General features: G+C 41.4%; 1 protein-coding gene across 1 annotated transcript in view; it reads right to left on the bottom strand.

The window, feature by feature from the left end:
- LOC124787677 overlaps positions 1-23959 on the bottom strand; it is a 622327-nt gene that overhangs the window by 178167 nt on the left and 420201 nt on the right. Inside the window, exon 6 of the mRNA XM_047254496.1 lies at positions 9200-9296. Coding sequence (XP_047110452.1) covers positions 9200-9296 — 97 coding nt within the window. The remainder of the gene's footprint in view (positions 1-9199; positions 9297-23959) is intronic.

Here is a 23959-nt window from a genome sequence, read left to right as displayed (position 1 = left end):
AAAGAGTATATGTTGCCCACCAAGGAGGACAAAGTACAGCAGGCGTTTGCATGGAGTCCAACAAAATCTGTGCATACGCACCCAGAGAGTTGGATATGAGATGATTAACAGTGCACAGTATCTTGGTTAAGAGGTTATGGCTACATCCCTACAAGGTGCAGCTGCTTCAGGCATTATAGCCTATGTAAAAACCTCAATGCGAACAGTATGCAGTGGATATTCTAGGCAAGACTGATGCAAACAATTACTTTTTGGAAAAGATTGTTTCTCTGAAGAGGCAACGTTTCATGTATCCGGCAAACTGAATCATCATAAAGTCCATATGTGGGGTTCACAGCATTCTCATGTTACATGTAAAATGGAAGGAAACAGTGACAAGGCAAAAGTTTGATGCAAAGTGATGCGCAATTGCATCACTGGTCCATTCATTTTCATCGAGTCTGTTGTCAGCAGTGGTGTTACAAGAGTTTGCTGTACCACAACTGAACTTTTGGAACTGAACTAGATGTCGTACTCCAGCAGTATGGGGCACTATGCCACAGGTCCATAAATGTTCGTCAATTTCTACATGAAAAGTTTCGGGGTAGGTGGATTGGACAAGGTGGTCGAATTCAATTGGCTTCCACAATCCCGTGAGCTCAGCCCATTAGACCTTCCCGTGACGTTTTGTGAAGAAACTGTTGTACTGAACCAAGGTTAGAAATATAAAGGACATGAAGGCGCACATTCACCATGCATTTGAACAGGTCATGGTGGAGATCTTGAATCGTACGTGGAGAGAAATGGAATTTTGACTCGACATTATCCATCCCATAAGGGTGCACACACTGATTTGTATGAATAAGGAAACAAAAATTATTCAACACCATTTCTTAATATCTAGAATTGTTTTAAACGTATTAAAGCTGTAAAGATAATTTATCAACCAGCTGTATATAATGAGTACAATAAAATGTTACATTAATTTCATCACTTATCAAGGTGACCATATTGATATACATCTATCTGGTGAGAGTAATGAAATTTTTTACATTGTGTTGACAAATGTAACATTCCCTGGTCCTGCCCTAGAAATCACGAACTCCACCACCACTACTTGCAATGATACTATTCCTGTGATGGCTGTACCTTTGCATAAAAGAATTCAGATAAAAGAAGGGGACCACAGTGTTCCAACAAGTTAGGCCAGGAGATGTGCATGGATAGCCTAATGATTAATGTGACTTTTCATGAAAAGCAAGAAATTCAGTTTCAAGCCTAAGTCCTCGCAAATTTTCGTGTGTCAGTGGAGGTGTATATCAATGAGTCACTGTGATGAGTAGAAAGATTCATGGAATTTTTATTGCATGCTCATATAAATATACACTGTGTGAGAATCATAAACTGGCTGTTTTGGGATAAGGAACTGATGGTTGGAAATGAAATTTTATGAGATGCAAAGTGATGAATGAGCAATGTTTATCAGATATGTGTTTGGAAACTGCTTATGTTAAATAACAAACACCTGGCTGCTACAATGATACTGGTGACACTGCCTTGAAAAACAGGACACAGTTGCCTGTAATGTGTCTGTAGAGGACTATACCATTGTTAATGGTTACTTGTTGAAGACATGCATTTAATGTATGGTACAGCAAGAAACAATACTTTAAAAGCTGAATGAACATGCATGGAAAAGTTTCACAATAAGTTTATGTTTCTCTATCACCTGTACAGCATTGCCTCAAAGTTTGGGACTAGGACTGTTGATAAAATATCAATATATCTTCCAAAAGATATCAATATACATTGGCAATATTGTTTCACCGATATAGCAATACTGAAATGGCAATATCAAATGCTGATATTTTTATTTTATATTATATCTTTCCTGCATATTTTTTTTTATAAATATTTGAAGTTTCTCTTTTGAAATTGTAGTGAAGCAGTTTTACTTTCACTGTGTGAAGGAATCTTACTACTTTTTGAGCTTTCATCATGTCCAGTCTTTCTCTTCAGCTGTGTGAAGGAAGTATAGATGGCACAAAGAAGAAATCCGATTGCACTGGAGGGGGTGGGGGTTGTGAAAGGAATAACAAGATATCCAATTTGAAGAAACAGCATACCAGTTGTGTTAAAAATTCTTTTTTAATGCAACTATTATGCTATTTCTTCAAATCTAAATGACAAGATCGGTCTTTGCAGTGGGCGGAGATGTGCGAGGGGAAATGCTGACATAATCAGCAATCGGTGCTACCGACAGAACCTGCAATGTTTAACTTCATCACGCAATTTTGACACTACAACTGCTAGATAGGTTGCCGGCATTTGAAAAGGGAGGGGGGGGGGGGGGGAGGGGAGGGGGGCGGAAGCGAAGTTGACATTAAGTGTTCCAGACAAATCCAATACACGACAAAACCAAATGACAGACCCATTGGCCCCCTTTTATTGTGCCACATACCTGCAGTTACCACTGATAGCAAACTAGTTATCGCCAAGTGTGAATGTGCATCGTTTTCCTTTCAATTCTTGCTCCAAACGAGATAAGCAGCCTGCTAGCTTGTTGATCTACAGAATATCTAATAATAAATCAATACTTAAATCTACAGCTCTAAAATTGGCAATACATTTACAATGTCCAGCCGATATTTTTTTTGGCTGGTACATCGATATTTTTTTTCAATATATTGAGGGCCAATAACGATATTTTTTTTAAAAATATCAATATATCAGATTCCCAATATTTTCAAAAATATCACCAGTCCTATTTGGCACACACTACATCCCTGGTCTGAGCTAGTAGACATGCTTGCTCTCATCATTCGTTGCAGTGACGCTGCTCTTGTTATGAGTTTGGTAACCCATTTCGTTGCCACTGCCACTGCCACTGCCACTGCCATGGCTACCACAACATTTTATGGGGTGCAGAGCTGAGCCACGAAATTCCACTGACCCGTGCCATCTGACAGTTGTGTGGGGCCAGCTGCCAAGCAGCAGCACAATCACATGTCAGAAGACAGCATTGTCTTAGGGCCTGTGCACACTGCCTATGGTCAGCACTACTTTGAGACACTGACCAACAAACTAACTTCATATAAGCTTGGACCAGAGCGGACACTATCATGTTCTATTGTATTTGCTTGCAGTAATATGAACTCTGCGCTCTGACAAATTAAGTTTTTATCTTGGACTTGGCCTGGCTCCGTACCTGGACTTGTATGGACTGTTGGAACTGTGTTTACAGTAAAATATTTACAGCTCTGTGGGTATTCTTATTTGTGTGTGGAATCACAAAACAGGTGGTGGCAAGGGCAATCTGACTTGTCACATGCATTTCTTGCTGACTAGACAATGACATCCAGCAAGTCCTTGGAGATGGTGCTCCAAAGCTTACAGCAGCAGCAGCAGCAGCAGCAGCAGCATCAGCTGAAAAGCCAGCAGTATTTGGAATTGCAACAACAGGAACACACAGCCACTTTGGAAAGGGTGCTGACCAGATGACTGACAATGTCACAGCAGCTGCCAGCCTATCTGCCTTCCTTCCCTGCCTATGATAAGTCTGCAGAGTACCGAGAGGCATAAAAGATGGGCTTATAGTAACACTGCACTGCCTTCCAGGTAACAGATGCCACTACCATTAAGGGCCTTTTTCTCTCTTGGGCTCTGTCCCCCATGATCACTCGTTAGGAAAGCTGACCTTGCTTCAGGAACCCATTTCCCTCTCATTTGATGAAATGTGTTGATTGTTACCTTCTTATTACGACCAGCAAACACATGTTATTTTCTCAAGGGTGGAAATTTATCAGTGCACGAAACAACCTCATCAGTCGTAATGCACTTGGGCCGCGGAATTGCAGTCGTATTGTGCTTGGACTGCAGAATTGCAGGTTCTAAGTCAGAACTGCTGCTTTGTTAACTTTCAATGTAAGGAGTCTTATGCTGATACTATGATCTGGGCTGCTACCATTGGGAAGACCCCTGAAAAAGAAGTCTGTTATTGAGCACTACAGTTTTAAGAATCCGCTTGGACAATGTTCTTTCCATTACTCAGTTGTTTGAAATTTCTTGAGTGGAGGACTGACAGTTGGATTCCTGCCTGCTGTCAACTTGGACAACTGCTGGCACCCGGGTCTAGTTGCACTCCCCAAGGCAGAAATCACAGTGTGGTGGGCCATTCATACTCCTCGTGCACCACATGTCCACAGCACGCTGTTTCTCTTGAGCCCCTTCCATCGTACCCCACCAGTTTTGTTCACCATAACCAGGTGGATTTCCCTCCAACTGAAGGACATTAATGTCATCAGCTCTGAGTGTGACAACCTTGCCATAGTTTCTAACGAGTTGCTCATCAATGTGCATGTCAATGGGAAGCTACTTCAGTTGCAGTCAGTGCATCCACACTTTGATGGTTCAATGTTGTCTCCAGCTACAAGTAACACTGTTACCTAGAACAGACAACAGATCCCCCTTCTCTGACAATTTATGGTGGATACAGCAGATAAGATGATGGTGCACCTATCAACTTTTCCCGTGATATATAGTGCTTTCTTAGAAAACTTGTTTGGCTTGGATACCTTGACAGTCTCTGGATTCACATTACCAATTTGGTTAAACTGGTTTCTGACCATGTGCTCTACAAAGCATTTTGCAAGAACTCTTTGAACATTTCTTCACTGGGACTAGGCAGATAAGGAGGAATTCGACACGTTGAAAGCTATGGAGGTGACTGAACCCATTTCGTCCAGCCAGTGGGCCATACCGATTGTAATCGTAAAGAACTTGTCTGGAAAACCCTGCCTAAGCAGCAATTTTAAAGTGATGATTAATGCACAGACTGTGATCAACATATATCCCATCCCACATCTAGAGGAACTGGTGGCAAAACTGCAGGAGAACAGTATTATTCAGAGGTGGATTTATTGTGGACATTTCTGCAGCTTCTGCCTGATGAGGACTTTCAGAAGTTACTTGTTACCGACACCCCTACGGTTTCTGTAGATATAAACAGTTGTCGGTTTTTGGGATAGCAAGTGCTTCGGCACTTTTCCAATATTTCTTGGAGCAACCCTCACAACGTATTCCCTACTGTATCAACTATCTCGATGATATTGTGGTCACGAGTCCCTCCTTTGAGGAGCATCTGTGAAACCTTCAGCTTCTGTTTCTGTTTCAAACTCTGCAGAATGCTGATCTCAAGTGTAACTTGGATGAATCGCACTTTTTCCTACTCACTATGAACACCTCAGAAATGTTATCTCCAGGCAGGGACACAGCTGATGCACAGCCAGATTGCTGCCACTGAGGTTCTTCTTCAATGCACTAACCTGAAGAAGCTCCAGGATTTTCTGGGCAAAGTTGTGTATTATCATAAATTCATACCACAAGCAATTACCATTGCAACTCTTCTTAAGCAGTTATTGAAAAATGGTGCATCATTTGTCTGGAGGACTGTGTGTGACCAAGCATCCACTAACATGAAGGAGCCCCCTTGCCTCACTATGCACCAGCTGGACAAGCAGCTTGTCTTGCCTACTGATGTGTCCCAGCTCAGGTTGAGGGTTGTGCTTGCCCGTCACAACTCTTGACAGTTCACAACAGTTAACTGCATTTGCCTGCAAAACACTCAATGTGGCACCGTGGAACTATTCCAAAATTTAGAAAGAGGCTATTGCTATTAATTATGAAATCAAAAAGTTTCATGTGTTTTTATATGGTGTGAAGTTTCATCTTGTCATGAACTGTAAGCCTTTAGTCTCCCTCTTTGGCCCTGTCACACAATTGCTGAATAAGACAGTCAAAAGACTGCAACTGTGAACCCCAGTTCTTTACCAATTATCATTACGAGATTCACTTCCGACCAATGCCTGAGCACTCCAATGCGGACGTACTCTCATATCTGTCTATCGGCCCTGACCCCAGTTTCGACCCGGAGGAAATCCTTTGCTTTTATCTTTAAGAGGAAACTCAGAAGGCAGTGGATGGCTTTTTATTACAAGCAGCCCTGCACCAATGTTACTCACTATGGTCAGCACCCATGCAGCCTTGGGAATGTCCTGTTTCCTATACATTATCAACTGCTGTTCTATGATAGGGAACTCTACTGTATATTCCCTCACCTCCATCTTCTCCATTCACTGTTTTTCCCACACCCTGATGGTGGATAAGGCTCCGTAGTTCACCTCTCAGAGCCGGCCGGTGTGGCCGTGCGGTTCTAGGCACTTCAGTATGGAACCGCGTGACCGCTACGGTCACAGGTTCGAATCCTGCCTCGGGCATGGATGTGTGTGATGTCCTTAGGTTAGTTAGGTTTAATAAGTTCTAGGTGACTGATGACCTCCGAAGTTAAGTCGCATAGTGCTCAGAGCCATTTGAACAATTTCACCTCTCAGACGTTTCATGACCTTTGTTCATAGCATGGCACCACCACACCAAGGTGCCACCATTTCGTCCCAGTCCAACAAGAAGGCTGAGCACCTCAAAGGGACCTTCACAATACAGTTGAAGAAGGAAATTGGGGATGCCCCAGTGGAAGAGGGGCTTAGGCATTATGTAAGCTCTTACAGGTCTACTGCTACTGGCAAGAAGGACCCAATGGAGTTGCTACACGACTGCCAACCACGCATAGCGCTACACTTTCTATTGTCAACTCCTCACAAACCTCACACGCCTCACTCAGTTCAGTCAGCGCGCTATGCACCCAACACCCCAGTCTGCGAGGGGCATTTTGCTGCAGTGAGTGTTGGATCCAGAGGTAGCACACTGTCAGTGGAGTTGGCAAGTCTTCACGCTGCAGACAAGTGACATGTTGATGGTCTAACGTTGCAAACAAATTCCACCTGCAGATAGTGGAACAGCCTCCACCTCCACTACCCCCGCATGACCCTCCCAAGCCGACCCACCTATCAGAACTCAGTGCCACCTCTAGGGGTGCCTTCTCTTTCCTCGGTCCAGCCTCCTGCGCTGTGGTCCCCCTTGGCCACAGCCCCCCCCCCCCCCCCCCCCCAATCTGTTGTCTTTTCCAACCCCACACAGGGTCGTCATGAGCTCATTCAGTGGGTGGAACTGCTGAGTGAGCCGCAAGAGTCTCCTCCTCACATTCCTGCTCCCACACCCGAGGAGTCTGACATCCACACGGCCACCATTCATGTGTCAGCACCTCTAGCAGCTGGCGTCACACCACAGAAGGTCTGCTCACAGTGGACTCATCATTGTCAGGGACACTTCATGCCCTGTGTTCCAATGGTGACAGACGTTTGCTGCCAAATCCTAAAATCAACTCGATTCAATATTTTGGCAATCCAACTGTTTGCTGTCTTCAGGAGAATGCCGCCGGCGCTGCTGCCGAGTCTCGCTGAGAACTGATGCCAAGGCTGCAAATCGACATTCTATATAGACCTCCATACCGTGCATGGTGCATGCACTGCCAACCACAGTTGCTGCCCTCCAAGGCTGGGCAGGTGGCATCGCCCTTAGTAGAACATTGGCAGCACTGATGCACTGCACTCAGAGACTATTTTCGAACACTGACTCGTTACACCGAAGAACATTCCATTTTGATGCGAGATAGTACAGGATTCCATGTCCTGCTAAGAGGGAATCCATTGTTTGTGTTAATTAAATTTTCTGCCAAACTTATTTCAATTGCCACTTTGTAAACACTGTTCCAAAAGCCAGAAGTGTTGCCAACTATCACAATTTTATCAAATTTCACCCCCATTCCCTCGTTTCAGCAATGTTCTGCTACCGCCAGTTTTTCTGGCTGTTGCAGCCTCATATGACAGTGATGTTCTACACACCAGCTGTGAACTGTGCGAGTCAAATGCACAGTTCAGGACAGCTGCGTAAAACATCGTTGTCATACAAGACTACAACAGTCAGAAAAATTGACGGTAGCAGAACACTGCTCAAACGAGGGGCACGGGATGAAATTTGATGAATCTGTGAAATTTGCCAACACTTCCGGTTTTTTGAAACAGCATTTATAAAGAGGCAATTGGAATTAGGTTGGCAGAAAATCTGATTAACAGAGACAATGCATTTCGTCTTTACTGGATGTGGAACCTTGTACTATCCCACATCAAAACAGAACATTCTTCGGTGCGGCCAGTCTGACTGTTCGAAAATAGTCTCCGAGTGCGATATATTGTTGCCATTGGTGTTCTACTACAGGTGGTGCCACCTGCTCAGTCTTGAAGGGCAGCAACTGTGGTGGGTGATGCATGCGCCATGTACAGTATGGAGGCCTATATAGGATGTCGATAAGCAGCATTGGCATCAATTCTCAGCGGGACTATTTTAGCATCAGGCAGCAAATCGAGAGAGATTTCCAAGGCTTATTACACTGGGAAAGCTTACAGAGTCACAGGTAGCTGCTGTTTGTGCCATGTGCAACAGTCTCTGAAGCCCAGAAGGCCATGAATATATGAATATCATGTCCCTGCATACCACAAGGCAGTACCCGGTACAGGGGAGGGATGCTGGTGTTGCATCGACTCCCCTTCGACATTCTTCCCCTGCCCTCCCAAAGGGAGAGAACTGTGGTAACCCATATTTTCATCACTTGTTTCATACTGGCAACACTGCGGGGGGCTACCACAGCATTTGATGAGGTGCAGACACAAGCTGTCAAAATTCAGCATGTCCAGGGATGGCACCATCACATATCAGAAGATAAACCCACCTCAGAATCTGTCCCGTGTCACTGACTGCCAGAGTCATCTTAAGAAATTGATGAACAGACTAACTTCTTATAACACTGGACTTGTACAGACTGTCAGAACTGTGTTTGCATTAAAATATTTAGGGCTTTGCCCTTTTGCTTATTTGTGTGTGGAATTACAACAATGAGTGAATCAATGCATATAAGAGACTTGAAATTATCAGGGGATCTTTGAGTGACAAAGAGAATTCTGGTTCATCCACAAGCTGTGCTTAGGAGCATATCAATAATATGGTACACGGGACTGAGTTCCTGTCCTGGTACAAATTTCCAGTGGCCCTTTAGAAGCCCAAGAATTTTTTTTTCTGATTACAGACAAAAATCAGAAGCAAAAATAATCCAGAGTACATGGAAAATAAGACAACTAATTAAAAAGCAAATTGTACTGCTCATCTTAAACATAAACACAAAATTTAAGCCACATTATAGATATAAAGTAATTAAAAATACAGTAACAGTTTATAAACACTGATTGTTATTGGTAAGCCTAATTTTACTGACCAGGCTTCCAAAAAATACAGTCTCCATTGTCGATTGAGGCTGCCTGAAGTTCAGTTTCTGTGAAGCTCCCAGCCAAGGCTTTGCACTACGTGGGGTGCTGAAATCAGTAAATGCTTAACTGAAGATGCAAACATAAACAGGGAAAACTAGTCAATTATAAAAATAGCATAATGTCTCATGAAAACTAGTTACTGAACAAATCTTTTAACAGGACACCATCTTGCACATTTTCTTTTGGTACTGAATACAAAGTTTTTGACCTGAATCAACTTTTAGAGAAAAATCATTAAAAACATATCAGCAATGTGTTTCAAAGCAACCTATAATGCTTGACTTTGTAATCATTTTATAAAATTTACTTAAAAATTAGGAAAAGGTGCTGTTTCTTTTAACACTAAAACAGTCAAAAAATCTATCCATTTACATACTTAAGATAATGGTTAATGAATATGAAAGAAACACAACTCCTGGTTGTTCAAAAATGGTTAAGCATTTTTCTGCATGCTAGTTGTATTTTTTTGCTCTTCATCACTGTCTGTGTGTTGCATGTAACAAAATTACTCAGTCTTACTCATTCACAACTTTGCTACGGAATTCTATGAACCCTTATCTCTACCTTAAGAATTATGCATCCTGCGAACCAGATAATATATATACCAAACGAAAGTGTTGGTATGTCCACTCCCGGGATTGGAATGACTCCTTACCCTCTCCCTTAAAACCCACATCCTTTCGTCTTTCCCTCTCCTTCCCTCTTTCCTAACGAAGCAACCGTTGGTTGCGAAAGCTTGAATTTTGTGTGTATGTTTGTGTGTCTATCGACCTGCCAGTGCTTTCGTTTGGTAAGTCACATCATCTTCATATATGGCATCACTCCAGCCCTACACCCACATTCAATCATTCTGGATTTCAGCCAATCTCCTTACAGAGCAAACTATTTTTTTGCCACTAACTCTTCTGATCATTCAACCATGACCCCCCCCCCCCCCCTCAACTCCAGCCCAGTCACACCATGGTCACTTCCAATGAATTGCTTACCTTTAACATAGTCTCACTGTACTTTCCTACAGACTTGCCAAAGAACACAAATTTTTTGGCAGAAGAAAGAATAACACCTACAATCTTAAAACACCTACAATTTTAAAACAGTCTCCAATTTGAGCATTCTCCACTGTTGTGATGAACCACAGTGATTACCTTACAAATGGTTTCCACCAACTGTCTGACATTTTCATCTACAAGCCCTGCCATAGAGATCCCACCCAAAAGGCTAGCGTAACTTCAGACCCCCTACTCAAATCCCTAACTTCATTGCAGAATGCAGGACATCTCCCTCAAATTCATCTTTCCCCACCTGATTCCAAATATTCTTCCTTCCTCACCCCCCCCCCCCCCCCCCCCCCACAAAAAAAAAAAAATTGCGCGCACGCACGTACACGCGCGTACCCACACACACACACACACACACACACACACACACACGTGCGCATTACAAGCTTCCCAAAAGTCATAAACCTAATCACCCTGAATGCCCAACTGAAGCTGACTACTGTACTCCCACAGAAAGACTCTTGACTTTTTGTGACCAAAACTTCCTACCCATTTCTAACAGCTTACACTCCTATAGCAAGGACACAAACACAACCTGTCACCCAAATCCATACCTGGAGCCTCACTTGTCATTGCTGATGCTGTCTCCCTAAACATCATTAATGCCTCAAACCAAACTCCAAACCCTTACTTCATTCCTCATTCATTTGATCAACTGATTAGGAATATTGAGAAATCCTACATCCCCAAAAAACTAAACTTTTCATTGGGTACAACAAACATTTCAGATCTTGGAATTTTGCTGAAATTCTAGGTTTGTAACCATTTTTTCGTTAAAATGAATGTAGAGAGGAGAATGAAATGGCACTGTAGATAATCATGAACCACGATACCTTTTTTATGTTAAGTTAAAATTGATTTAGTGAACCTGTGGGCTTTCTCAATATTTTGTAACAAATAAGCATATATCATTAATTAACTCATACTTTATTGCCAACATAGATGGAAATGAAACAGATTACACCTATTTTCGATTCTCTTTGGAATTATATTCCACATATGGTTCTTTCATTGATACGTGTTGGCAAATTGTATGCATCGGAATAGGAGTTCTGGATGATTTCTTCTTTTGGTAGGACTGGTAGAAATCATCTTGGATCATGCTTTTCCTTATCATTTATAAGCAGATATTGATTATTCTCTTTGTTTAAAACAGTTCTTTATGGTATATCCACACATTTCCCTAGTTCTCCAATCACCCCCACGATGCAGCTATGGGATATCCATCCCACAATCTACCCAATATTCCCCAAAGTGATACTCTTCCAGCCAGTCAACCTACAAAATGTACTGGTCCATTCTTATTACTAACCCCTTGTGTTTCCGTACAGAAGACTCACGGGCAAGATCTGTTCTATACAGACACCCTGCATACCCTATTCTATCAGAAGTATGGTCACTGTGTGTGTGTGTGTGTGTGTGTGTGTGTGTGTGTGTCCACATGCGCATGCACATGTGTGCCTGTGAGTTTTTAGCTCTGACCAAGGCCTCTGTCCAGAAGACCACTGTCCAGGAGTTCAACAATATTTTCAGTCTTGTTTATATGCCCGTCGAGCACTCAGTGCTTGGCTATATAGTGAGGGGCTTACCTTTACTCTTTCCATTATCTGTATTTCACCCAGGATTTTCCTACATCACAACTATTGAAGGTATCTTTGTGTTCTTTTCGTTGAAGTAACAAGCTTTAAACGAGACGACTTAAATTTCTATTTATTTCTTTTGCTTGTATATTACGTTAGACATTCACTTCTTTTTTATTTAATGTACTAAAAGTGACACCCATTGCCTCTAATTGTTATCAATAACATAAATGCAACAAAAAATGTGAAATGAATCAGAAGTATTCTACATTAGAATTATTCAGTGTGTTGCTAAAACACCGTGAAAATATACATTAGTTGTAAAGAAAAGGTAAGCTTATTGTATAGTGGCACTTCCTCATTGGAGAGAAAAAATTTTAATATAAATGCTATAATTAATGAGACAGCTGTTCACCGCTCAACTTAAACAAGATAATGATATCTGGAAATATTGCAAGAAGCAACATAATTATGGAGCATTTAAAAAAAAAATTAATCCGTAAATGCAAAAAGTGAACATTTTTGAGGAAACATTTTTTAAATATCATAGCAAAATACTAGTTACATAAACCATCCACATTGTTTTGCAAGGCAACAATTCCAATAGTGTGTGTCACTTCTCTAAAATTTTCATCGTTTATATCTAGAGGTAGAGGGGACAAAGTTTCAAACTTTTTCCAAAAAAGTTGATAAATGCAGAACGGAAGTCAAAAGTTTTGTTAATATACACATTCAAACAAACTTCTTTTTTTATTATTAATATTAATTACAGACAAATCTACTTTATTGTTTATTTTGTATAGAAATACGATAATGGACTACAGTATAACACTTCAGGAGTATCATACTTTCCTATAAATGTTTGGTAAGCATAAGTGCAAAGCAGCAACAAACATAGTTGAAATACAGGACAAAAATACTGGCTACAACAATACTAAACTGTAAATCTACTGATCAATTCAACAACATCCTTATAAAACTCTTCTGCTCCTTCCAGTACATTAAAATGCCTCGTAAATGTTAAGGACATGCTTTTTCTTTTCCTTGCTGGCCATGTTGTTCTTTTCCACGATCGTTGCTTTCCTCACTTTCTGACTGCAGTTTCTGGATTTTTGTACCTCAACCTTTACAAAATTTGCATGATAAGTACCACAATACTAACAACAATACCCTCTTTTTAGACTTTTCACAAGCCATCACCGGAGCTGAGCAGTTACTTTGAAAGGCATCTTAGGCTGTACAGCTTTTAGTGCACTGGATCCTTCACTTCCCAGTCTTTATTTAGTACCTTGACAACACCATGTTGTTTTAGCACTTTATAGATTCAGCTGGTGAAAGAATATCTTCTTTGTTTCAGTAGTCTTTTTCCACTCTACCACACATTCCGTCAAGAGGATACAGCTGTGACCCACAAATAGGGAAATAAATATATCAACTTATTAAATTTTCTGCTTTCTCCCATAAAGGTCATTAGTGTGCAAATCATTGCTGCATTTTTATTGACCGGTACAGGAGTCGGAAAACAAATTAATTTTATCTGAACCAGTTTCTGGTTGAGGTATGTCAAGGTTTCTCAGAAAATCCAGTAGATCAGGGGCCACTCTACCGCATCCTTTAGGTCCTCCGATTTCAAACCAAGTATAAAAAGCAATCCTTTCTTTTGTCTGTGCTTGGGACTGAACCACAATGCACAAATTGCGCAGTCAAACTTGTCTTGAAAGTAAGACTTTACGTATGGAAAACTTTGGTACTAGCTTGATTGTGTTTTATATTAAAACATCTTTCACCACATTTGGATTTTCCTCCTCCATTACTGCAGAGAACTTTTTTGCATGAAGTTCGTGCAATCAGTGGTTTCTTATTCATTGACTATTTTCCTCCAGATATAGTTCCTTTTTTAAATTTCAGCAGACAAATCTTGCATTTTGTGCATGCACTTGTATGGGGAGTGTTAAATGAAAAATTGAAGCAGTTACAGAAAATATGTTTTTTTTTTTTAACATTTTATCTGTATTCAGCTCAGATGGTAAATATCCTCTTTTGGACTTTTTCCTTGAACAGTGGCTTTCTCTATAACTATACATTTTGGTATCGTTCTTTATTGCTTGTGTAATTTCCTTATCTTTAGTAATGCTGTCATCCCCCCTTTGGTTTTCAGCTGGTAAGTTCCCCATTAATGAAATTTATTGGCCAAATTTGAGGCTCTGTCTTTAGACATCCCTGATGATGTTTGAAATGTTGTGACACATAATAGGTACTGTCTGGCCACCTTTTTTCTATGCTGCACTTTATAAAAACAATATTCTTCCTTTTGCCTTTTTTCTGTGTTTTTACATTTTAGTGATGTGATAACCATGTATTTTAGTGACAATTTATCCTACTCAATTTTGTTTAAACTATTTATATGACAATGAAAAGTTGTGATATCATCATAAGAGACATCAGCTGCTCTGCAGTCTTTTCTTCCTTAGTCTTTTGGGTTCACTGGTATGTCAGCCCATGTGAACAGGCCAGCATTTTCTTGTTCTTGTTGAACTTCCTGGATACTTTCACTCTCCATCTGGACTTCCTACCACCTAAGCACTCAGTTACATGCACAGGAGACTCTCAATTATCCATGAGTGGATTATCTGTGGCCTCTTTAGCGGCTGAAAATTTTTCTTTTACCCAGGAGTGTGTCTGTTGAACAATGTCATGTTACAACATGAGTGCAGTAAACAATGTGCTGCTTGAACACATCAAGTGCTGTATTGTATTGTTGTGGTGGATATTGTATTCATCTGGTATCTGTTGGTGCCAAACAATGTCTGAAAAACAAAAATGTGTTGTGCTGACAATACAGCAGAAACTGGAAATAATACTCAAACTTGAAGAAAGCAGTACTGATACCTAGAATCTGGCACTGATTTACAATGTGGTTGAAACTATGATCCGTGATATTCGGAAAAATAAAGACAAAATAATTCAACTTGCTAACAGTTCTGACTCATGTAAATGGTTGTCAAAGCAGAAGGCTATGAACACATCTACACATGCAGATCTGGATAAAGTCACATTGGAATAGTTTCAGCACAAAAGAGCAGATCGCACACAAGTATCTGGTCCAATATGCATCAAACAGGCCCAGTTTATTCTTCAAAACCTTGAAGAGTGAAGGAGATTTTAATGCATCTTTTGGCTGGCTAACAAGATTTAAACAGCATCATGGTATCAGGGAGATTGCCATGTAAAGAGAAAAGTGTAGATACTAAGGCTGCTTCTGAATTTTTAATGATTTCCAGGAGTTCACTGCATGAGAAAATTTCGAGCTGTAGCAAATATACAGTGCGGTCAACACCGGGTTGTTTTGCAAGTGTCTACCAACAAAGACTTTAGCTTTTGAGACAGATTGTAATGCATCTGGTTATAAATCAATTAAGGAAAGGATAATGACGATGTGTTGTGCTAATGGTAAGGGATAACATAAAGTTAAACTTCAATAGGTAAATGCTATTTTGTCTAAAACTGACATGGTGAGACCGTGGCTGTGTACAATTAATGTAGGTTAATTCTTACAAAGAAGAAAACAGCAACCAGCCACTATTAATACTGCTATTTATTTAGGTAAATAGCACCGTTACCGGTTTCGAACTGGCAAGTTCATCATCAGATGGCTGATCACATGATTTTCAAGATACACTTCGCAACAAAATCGCGCGGAATTTTCGACGGCAACAACACACCAAAAATACTTTGACACAGTGGAATAACAAAAATTGAAAAAGGGACGATAATGTAAAGTGTATCTTGAAAATCAAGTGAACAGCCGTCTGATGATGAACTTCCCAGTTCGAAACCGGTAACAGCGCTATTTACCTAAATAAATAGCAGTATTAATAGTGGCTGGTTGCTGTTTTCTTCTTTGTAAGAATTAACCTACATTAAATAAGTAAAGTTAAAAAAATTACACTTTTTCAAAGTAAAATAAATGCACAATTTACATGTCCATTATTTTCACCAGAAAAGGGTCTGTATGGGCCACACAGTATTTAAAACATGCTTCCACAATTACATTGTGCCACAAGAGCAAGAACATTTAACACTGAAGGGTCTACCTGCAAAGGCGCTATAAAAACTTATTGAAGAGGACAGCAATCTTCAAATATTTTGGAAACAACTGACTTTACTACACAATTCATGATGTGTCAAATGTAAAACAATCAACCATAGCCAAGTCATGGAAAAAGATTAATCCTGAAATTGACGAAATCAGGGATTCCATTGGTGAAGAAGACTTCTCATTAGCAACATTAGTTGCTGTTTTGGAAAACCGAGCGAGGTGGCGCAGTGGTTAGCACACTGGACTAGCATTCAGGAGGACGACGGTTCAATCCCGTCTCCGGCCATCCTGATTTAGGTTTTCCGTGATTTCCCTAAATCATTTCAGGCAAATGCCGAGATGGTTCCTTTGAAAGGGCATGGCTGATTTCCTTCCCAATCCTTCCCTAACCCGAGCTTGCGCTCCGTCTCTAATGACCTCGTTGTCGACGGACGTTAAACACTAACCACCACCACCACCACCACCACCACCACCACCACTGTTTTGGAAAGTACTCCTGGGTGTGAAACCATTAGCAAAGAAAATATTTCTGAATGATTTGACGTGGAACAAACAGGCCCAGGTCACGAGATGTTGAGTAACAGTACTATAGTTCGTCAAGTACAAGGGAAACCATAGGAGCTACATGACAGTGACAAAAATAGTAATCAGTCATGTACCAACACTTCATTGGGCCAAAGGGTTACTGGACTCCCTGTAACAGCAAGAAGATTCTTCCTTTTCTGAAAAGTTGGTGTTGCGTAAAATTCATAGTGCAAAATGTAAAAGACAAGCTACCTCACTGAGTCAGAAATCAATTCAAGACAATTTTGTTTCAGAGTAGTATAGTGTAATGTGAAACTGGCTTGCACTCTATTCTTTGTAAGTACTGTCATCTCACACATAATACAATGAATAAAATAGAATTTATTACAAACATAAGTTAAGTGGTTTTTAATTATGACACTGCAATTAATTTTTGTTTTTGAACAACTGTATTACATTACCATGCACTTTAATTGCGGATTATCCGTGGAATTCAATTATCCACAGTTTTCAAGTCCCCAATTACCACGGATAGTTGAGAGTACACTGTATGCGTTTATCAACTTTTGCTGTAACTGGTTGACAGTAAAAATGAGTTTTACAAAAACTCTTTGCTTTCCAACACCCTATAACAACAGCAATTATCAGATTCTGACGAAACTGTTTGAACAGGTCGTGCACGGCAATTAGATTGATTGGCAACTACAAAGACCTGAATTTTGAAAAATTGAGCATTTATCAAGTTTAAAAAATAATACACTCCTCAGCTACCTTTTGAAGATTTTTTGAATAAGTTACTGTGAGAAACAAATATGAGACAATTATTCTTGCAAGCAAAGTTGTAGGAAGCCTCCCTTAAAAGTGGGTATGAGGAGTGAGAAAAAAAGCCAATGAAAGAAGAAAGGCAAGAGGTAGGTGAGGGGAGGGGGAAGAGGGAAGGGGAGGAGGTGAAAAGGCCTGAGTAAATGCACATGAAATTGCCTGAGAATGTTATTACTGACAAAAATTGCAACACACATTTCCTGTGAGAAACATTTTCTGTTTCACTCTAAAGTAATAGTTACGCCCATGTTATTTTTAAAGTTGTTAGATGCAGCTGTTTATTGGTAGCTCGATAAATACTTCTGTTTGCCAATACTCCTTCTTCCAAGTGGTTTTAACATATTCTATAGTTCAAAAAAATCCAACACCAAGAAGTATACACAAACCACAAAGTCTTAATGATAAGGAGCTAAGAAATGTAAATGCTCTCTGGTCTTGAGAATCCCCTGTGGGCTGCACGAGTAAACCTCTACATTCCATAGCATCAAATGGAAGAGGATCAAGTAGATTCCAGAATCTCCCTCCATGTAATTTTTAGGATACTACAGAAATAATGACAGCGATTGCTGGCGGGAGGCATGATGAACAATTTGACAATCAACTACATATCAGATATGTTTGATGAGCAACATGTTGCTCACATACGCATGGTACTACTTATTTTCTGAAGAATGCTTGCACTACTTTGTCATACATAGCCAGGCATTATGCTGCAGAAATATGGAGGAGGAGGAGGAGATTATTGTTTAACGTCCCGTCGACAACGAGGTCATTAGAGACGGAGCGCAAGCTCGGGTGAGGGAAGGAAATCGGCCGTGCTCTTTCAAAGGAACCATCCTGGCATTTGCCTGAAGCGATTTAGGGAAATCACGGAAAACCTAAATCAGGATGGCCGGAGACGGGATTGAACCGTTGTCCTCCCGAATGCGAGTCCAGTGTGCTAACCACTGCGCCACCTTGCTCGGTCAGAAATATGGTATGTGAAATTGTCTGAAGGAGGCAAGTAACCATGGCTCATAAATCTCCTCAATGTTACTTTCTGTTCAGACTATTCTCAACAGGAGGATGTTGAGATTGCATTTTGCACCCAATGGTATAGAACTTGGCACTTGTTCACCGAGCTGGGCAACAATTGCAAGCTGTCCAAGTGAGGCCACTCTGGCAGTTACTAGCAGGTCTGTGGGCATCCCGTAGAATAGGCTGAGGAGAGACTTGTGCGAATACACCACATTTTGTAACTTAGCATGCCAATGGCTCACTGCAATCTGAAATGTTGGTATTTTTTGGACAGTGAAATCTAAAGGAATAGGATTTGTGTCATTAGTTCAACCTTTAGCAGATAAGCCAAACCACGGGCAAGTGAACACCCCTTGTGGAGCTCTAAAATCAGATGAACACTAGGAATGAAACTATATGGTCCATTATGGCCATATGGACAAGTTTATAGTCCTTCCATGTTGTGATCACATTGCACAATCCAGGGTGCACTAATGACATTCTTTTATTCAAACAAATAATTTTAGAGGAAAGGTAACAATTCACCAAATAGTAGCACCCCCCCCCCCCCCTCTCTCTCTCTCTCTCTCTCTCTCTCTCTCTCTCTCTCTCTCTTTCTCAGACACTCCCGCGCACACACACACACACACACACACACACACACACACACACACACACACACACACATCATATGCGTGTGTGCTTGTAGCTGCATCGTGCTGGCTAAATGTACAATGATGCTAGGGCTACAGATATGCAGGTAGACTGGGACGATGGGTCGTGTCGAATGCACTGGGAAAGGTGAGAAGGAAGGCAAGAAGTGGGAGGGGGATTGGGAAATGTGGCTGGTGGCTTGGAGGGAGGCAGCAGGTGAACAGGACAGGAATGGAGGAGGGAGATGCTGCAGGTGAACAACAAAGGACTGCACACTGCCTCAGACAATTTTGTGAAAACATGGAACACCTAACTCTGGATGACTGAACAGGGATTTGAACCGCATTTCTCGAGAATGTGAATCTGGTGTCTTACCACCACGCCACCTCACTCAATAAAAAGTTAAAAGAAAAGAAGGGTCACGTGCCACTGAGGACACTGGAAATGACACATTGTCTTTTAACTGTAAAAGAATGGGCTATATTTCTTCAAATGGGCATTTGTACCTATCAGCAGTATTTGTAATTTCCTCTCCTGAAGATGGAAAGCCATTCTGTCTTCTTCTAATTTTATATTTTTCTCAAATCGGTTTGGTTTTGATACAGTTAATTACCTGTCTACCAGAAATTTATGATAGCTGAACACTGCACTGTCTGTGGACATCTGCAGTAATTTTATGTTAGATGAACAAAAGGAAATGGTTGCGTTATTTTCCACATAATAATACTTGTAACATTTCAACATAAAAACTGCACAACTATAAATGATATCAGACTGCACAATATTTACTTCAAATTGTCATTATTAATCATGAAATCGTATAGATTGTAATTGATAGCACCATGGAATCCAACTTGAGGGTCAATTACATTAGGCCAATTTCCTTGTTGTCTGATAATTAACACAAATGACTTTTCATTAGACAGTGGTTTTAAATGACAGACAACCTGCACATGTATCAAATGCACACTCCAGTGTGCCACTGCAAGACTAATTAGTTACACTTGCTTAATGAAAGCAGTTGCCTGAGCTGATGGCGGTGGGCAGGGGGTAGGAAAGGATGCACAGAGGGGGTAGTGGGAAAGAGGCAGGTCTTTGGACAAATGACTTTGCAGCCACACAACAAGATGAAAAAAGCACAGTGGGCACAACAAAAAGAGATGAAGAAGGAAGGAGAGGAGGGGAAAATGAGGGGAAAACAAGGAGGGGAGAAAGGATGGACAGGTGATGACGAGTAGTGAGAAAGGGAGAGGAGAGAGAAGGGATGGTAGCTGAACACTGAGACTGAGAGGAGAGGGAGAGGGGGAGAGAGAGAGAGAGAGAGAGAGAGAGAGAGAGAGAGAGAGAGAGAGATAGAGAGAGGAGAGGGAGAGGGGGAGAGAGAGAGAGAGAGATAGAGAGAGAGAGAGAGAGAGAGAGAGAATGCCTGCATGGGGGGGTGGGGGGGGGGAGGGAGCGGTGGGAGAAGGAGTGGTATGAAAAGATGAGAAAAGGCAAAGTGAGGCATTGGGAACAGTTTAGCAGATGTTTAGGCCGGGGAATTGCGAGAGTTCAGGATATATTGAAGAGACAATTCCCATCTGTGTAGTTCAGAGAAACTTATGCTGGAAGAGAGTATCCAAATGGACCGCATAGTGAAGCAGCTGTTGAAGCAATCTGTGTTGTTATGTGCAGCATGTTCGGCAATGGGTGGTCAAGTTCGCTGTTTCCCACAGTTTGGCAGTGGCCATTCATGCGAGCAGACAGTTGATTATTTGCCCATGTACAATGCTGTACAGTAATTGCAGCATAGCTGATGTACAAGGTCTGTGAGAAAAGTATCTGACCTTTGTCCGGGGGGAAAAAAAACTGCATTACTTGAAGTGTTGGACACCGAATCATCCTCAAAGTAGTTTCCTTGGGACTCCACACACTTTCCCCAGCAGTGCTCCCACTGTTGGAAGTATGCCAAAAAGGCCTCTTTCGAAATGGAGTTTAGCTTGGCAGTCGTTTCTGTCATAATGTCTTCTTGTCTGAAATCATGTTCCTTTCAATGGCCTCTCAAGTTTGGAGAACAGGCAGAAGTCACAGGGGGGAACATCGGGAAAGTAAGGAGCCTGTTGAAGCACAGGAATCTGGTTTTTCACTAAAAAAAAGTCTATATCAAGTGCGATGAATGTGCCGGAACATTGTCGTGATGGAAGTGCCAATTTCCTGTTGACCGCAAGTCTAGTCTCTTGCGCCACACAGCATCAAGTAGATGAAGCTGGACATCCCTGAAGTACACTCTTGTTTGATCCTTTGGTGCACACTCATGGTGTACCACACTGTGGGAATCAAAGAAAGCAGTCAGCACCACTTTGAGGTTGCTGCACACTTGGCTGGTCTTCTTTGGTTTTGGTGACGAGGAATGCTTCCACTGTGACGACTGGGATTTGCTTTCCAGGTCATACCCATACATGCAGAATTCATCACCAGTTATTAAAGTGTTCACAAAGTCGGGGTCACTGTTAGTGGAGTCCAGCATGTCCTGTGAGACTTCAACACGCAGTTGCTTTTGCTCTGCTGTCAGCAGCTTTGGCACAAATTATGCTGACACTCTCTTCATGGCCAAATCTTCAGTTACAATGGAAACCGCCATAAAAGTGCTGATGCCCACCTCCTATGCAATTTCTCTGAGAGTCGCACGGCAGTCCCACATCGCCACAGTGTTCATTTTGCAATGACCTGGTCATTTTGGCATGTTGATGGCTGACCTGAACGTGCTTTGCTCTCCACCGATGTGCAGCTGTTTTTAAACCGGTTGCACCACTCCTTAATTTGAGTGATGCCCATAGCATCATCACCGAAAGCCGTCTGAACCTTCCGAATATTTCCAACTGGGTGTTGCCCAGTTTCTGACAAAATTTGATGCAGTATCACTGTTCCAGTCTTTCCGTCATTTCCCCTGCAATGCAAAACAGATGCGAGCACTACACACTACCTCACTAAACTGCCGCTTGCCAGTGACTGAAGTTACCAACAGGCAGCAAAAGATTCACACATGCGCACAAAGGTTGAAGGTCAACTCGTGCAAGTGCACTAGAATCAAATCCATCAAGTGTTCACAAAAGAAAATATGGTCAGATACTTAGCATGGCTGCTTTTCCACACGGCCCTGTCTTCTATAGAGTAGAAAATGCCTGCGACGACTACAATAGGAGGTGGTAAGTGGGTTTATGGGACAGGTCTTGCACCCAGGCTGCCTTCTAGTGATCAACTAATGGGGTGCAAGGATTGGGAATAGGACTCGAATAAGGATCAACAAGGATATTCTAGAGGTTGGGTGTGTGGTGGAACAGTACTTTCGAGGATGTGGTTAGGATTTTGGGTAGGATATCCCTCACCTCCTGGCACGACATGACGCACTCGAAGCACTAGTGGAGAATTTGGTTGAGTTTTTCACGGCCAGGGTTATACTTAGTGACCAAAGAAGTACTGGTTGTTGGCTGGTTAACAGGGGTACTGGTGACAGAGAAGCAGGTGGCACAGGAGACTTGTTAATGGATGTGTTGGATAGGATATTGTCTGTCAGATTGAAGGCTTTGGTAAGGTTATCAGTATATTTCGATAATTACTGCTGGTAGAATTTTGCGCAGAGCATAACTTAATCATAACTAAAACTTGGTTCAAGAATCATGAAAGAAGGTTGTATACATGGAAGAACCCTGGAGATACTAGAAGGTATCAGATAGATTATATAATGGTAAGACAGAGATTTAGGAACCAGGTTTTAAATTGTAAGACATTTCCAGGGGCAGATGTGGACTCTGACCGCAATCTACTGGTTATGAACTGTAGATTAAAACTGAAGAAACTGCAAAAAGGTGGGAATTTAAGGAGATGGGACCTGGATAAACTGAAAGAACCAAAGGTTGTACACAGTTTCAGGGAGAACATAAGGGAACAATTGACAAGAATGGGGGAAAGAAATACAGTAGAAGAAGTATGGGTAGCTCTGAGGGATGAAGTAGTGAAGGCAGCACAGGATCAAGTAGGTAAAAAGACGAGGGCTAGTAGAAATCCTTGGGTAACAGAAGAAGTATTGAATTTAATTGATGAAAGGAGAAAATATAAAAATGCAGTAAATGAAGCAGGCAAAAAGGAATACAAACGTCTCAAAAATGAGATCGATAGGAAGTGCAAAATGGCTAAGCAGGGACGGATAGAGGACAAATGTAAGGATGTGGAAGCTTATCTCACTAGGGGTAAGATAGATACTGCCTACAGGAAAATTAAAGAGGCCTTTGGAGAAAAGAGAACCACTTGTATGAATATCAAGAGCTCAGATGGACACCCAGTTCTAAGCAAAGAAGTGAAAGCAGAAAGGTGGAAGGAGTATATAGAGGGTCTATACAAGGGCGATGTACTTGAGAACAATATTATGGAAATAGAAGAGGATGTAGATGAAGATGAAATGGGAGATACGATACTGCGTGAAGAGTTTGACAGAGCACTGAAAGACCTGAATCGAAACAAGGCCCCGGGAGTAGAGAACATTCCATTAGAACTACTGACGGCCTTGGGAGACCCAGTCCTGACAAAACTCTACCATCCGGTGAGCAAGATGTATGAGACAGGCGAAATACCCTCAGACTTCAAGAAGAATATAACAATTCCAATCCCAAAGAAAGCAGGTGTGTTGACAGATGTGAAAATTACCCAACTATCAGTTTAATAAGTCACAGCTGCAAAATACTAAAGCGAATTCTTTACAGACGAATGGAAAAACTGATAGAAACCGACCTTGGGGAAGATCAGTTTGGATTTCATAGAATTGTTGGAACACGTGAGGAAATACTGACCCTACGACTTATCTTAGAAGAAAGATTAAGGAAAGGCAAACCTACATTTCTAGCATTTGTAGACTCAGAGAAAGCTTTTGACAATGTTGACTGGAATACTCTCTTTCAAATTCTGAAGGTGGCAGGAGTAAAATACAGGGAGTGAAAGGCT

The sequence above is a fragment of the Schistocerca piceifrons genome, chromosome 3, assembly GCF_021461385.2.
Source record: "Schistocerca piceifrons isolate TAMUIC-IGC-003096 chromosome 3, iqSchPice1.1, whole genome shotgun sequence".
NCBI lineage: Eukaryota > Metazoa > Arthropoda > Insecta > Orthoptera > Acrididae > Schistocerca > Schistocerca piceifrons.
This window is presented reverse-complemented; position numbering and strand designations above follow the sequence as displayed.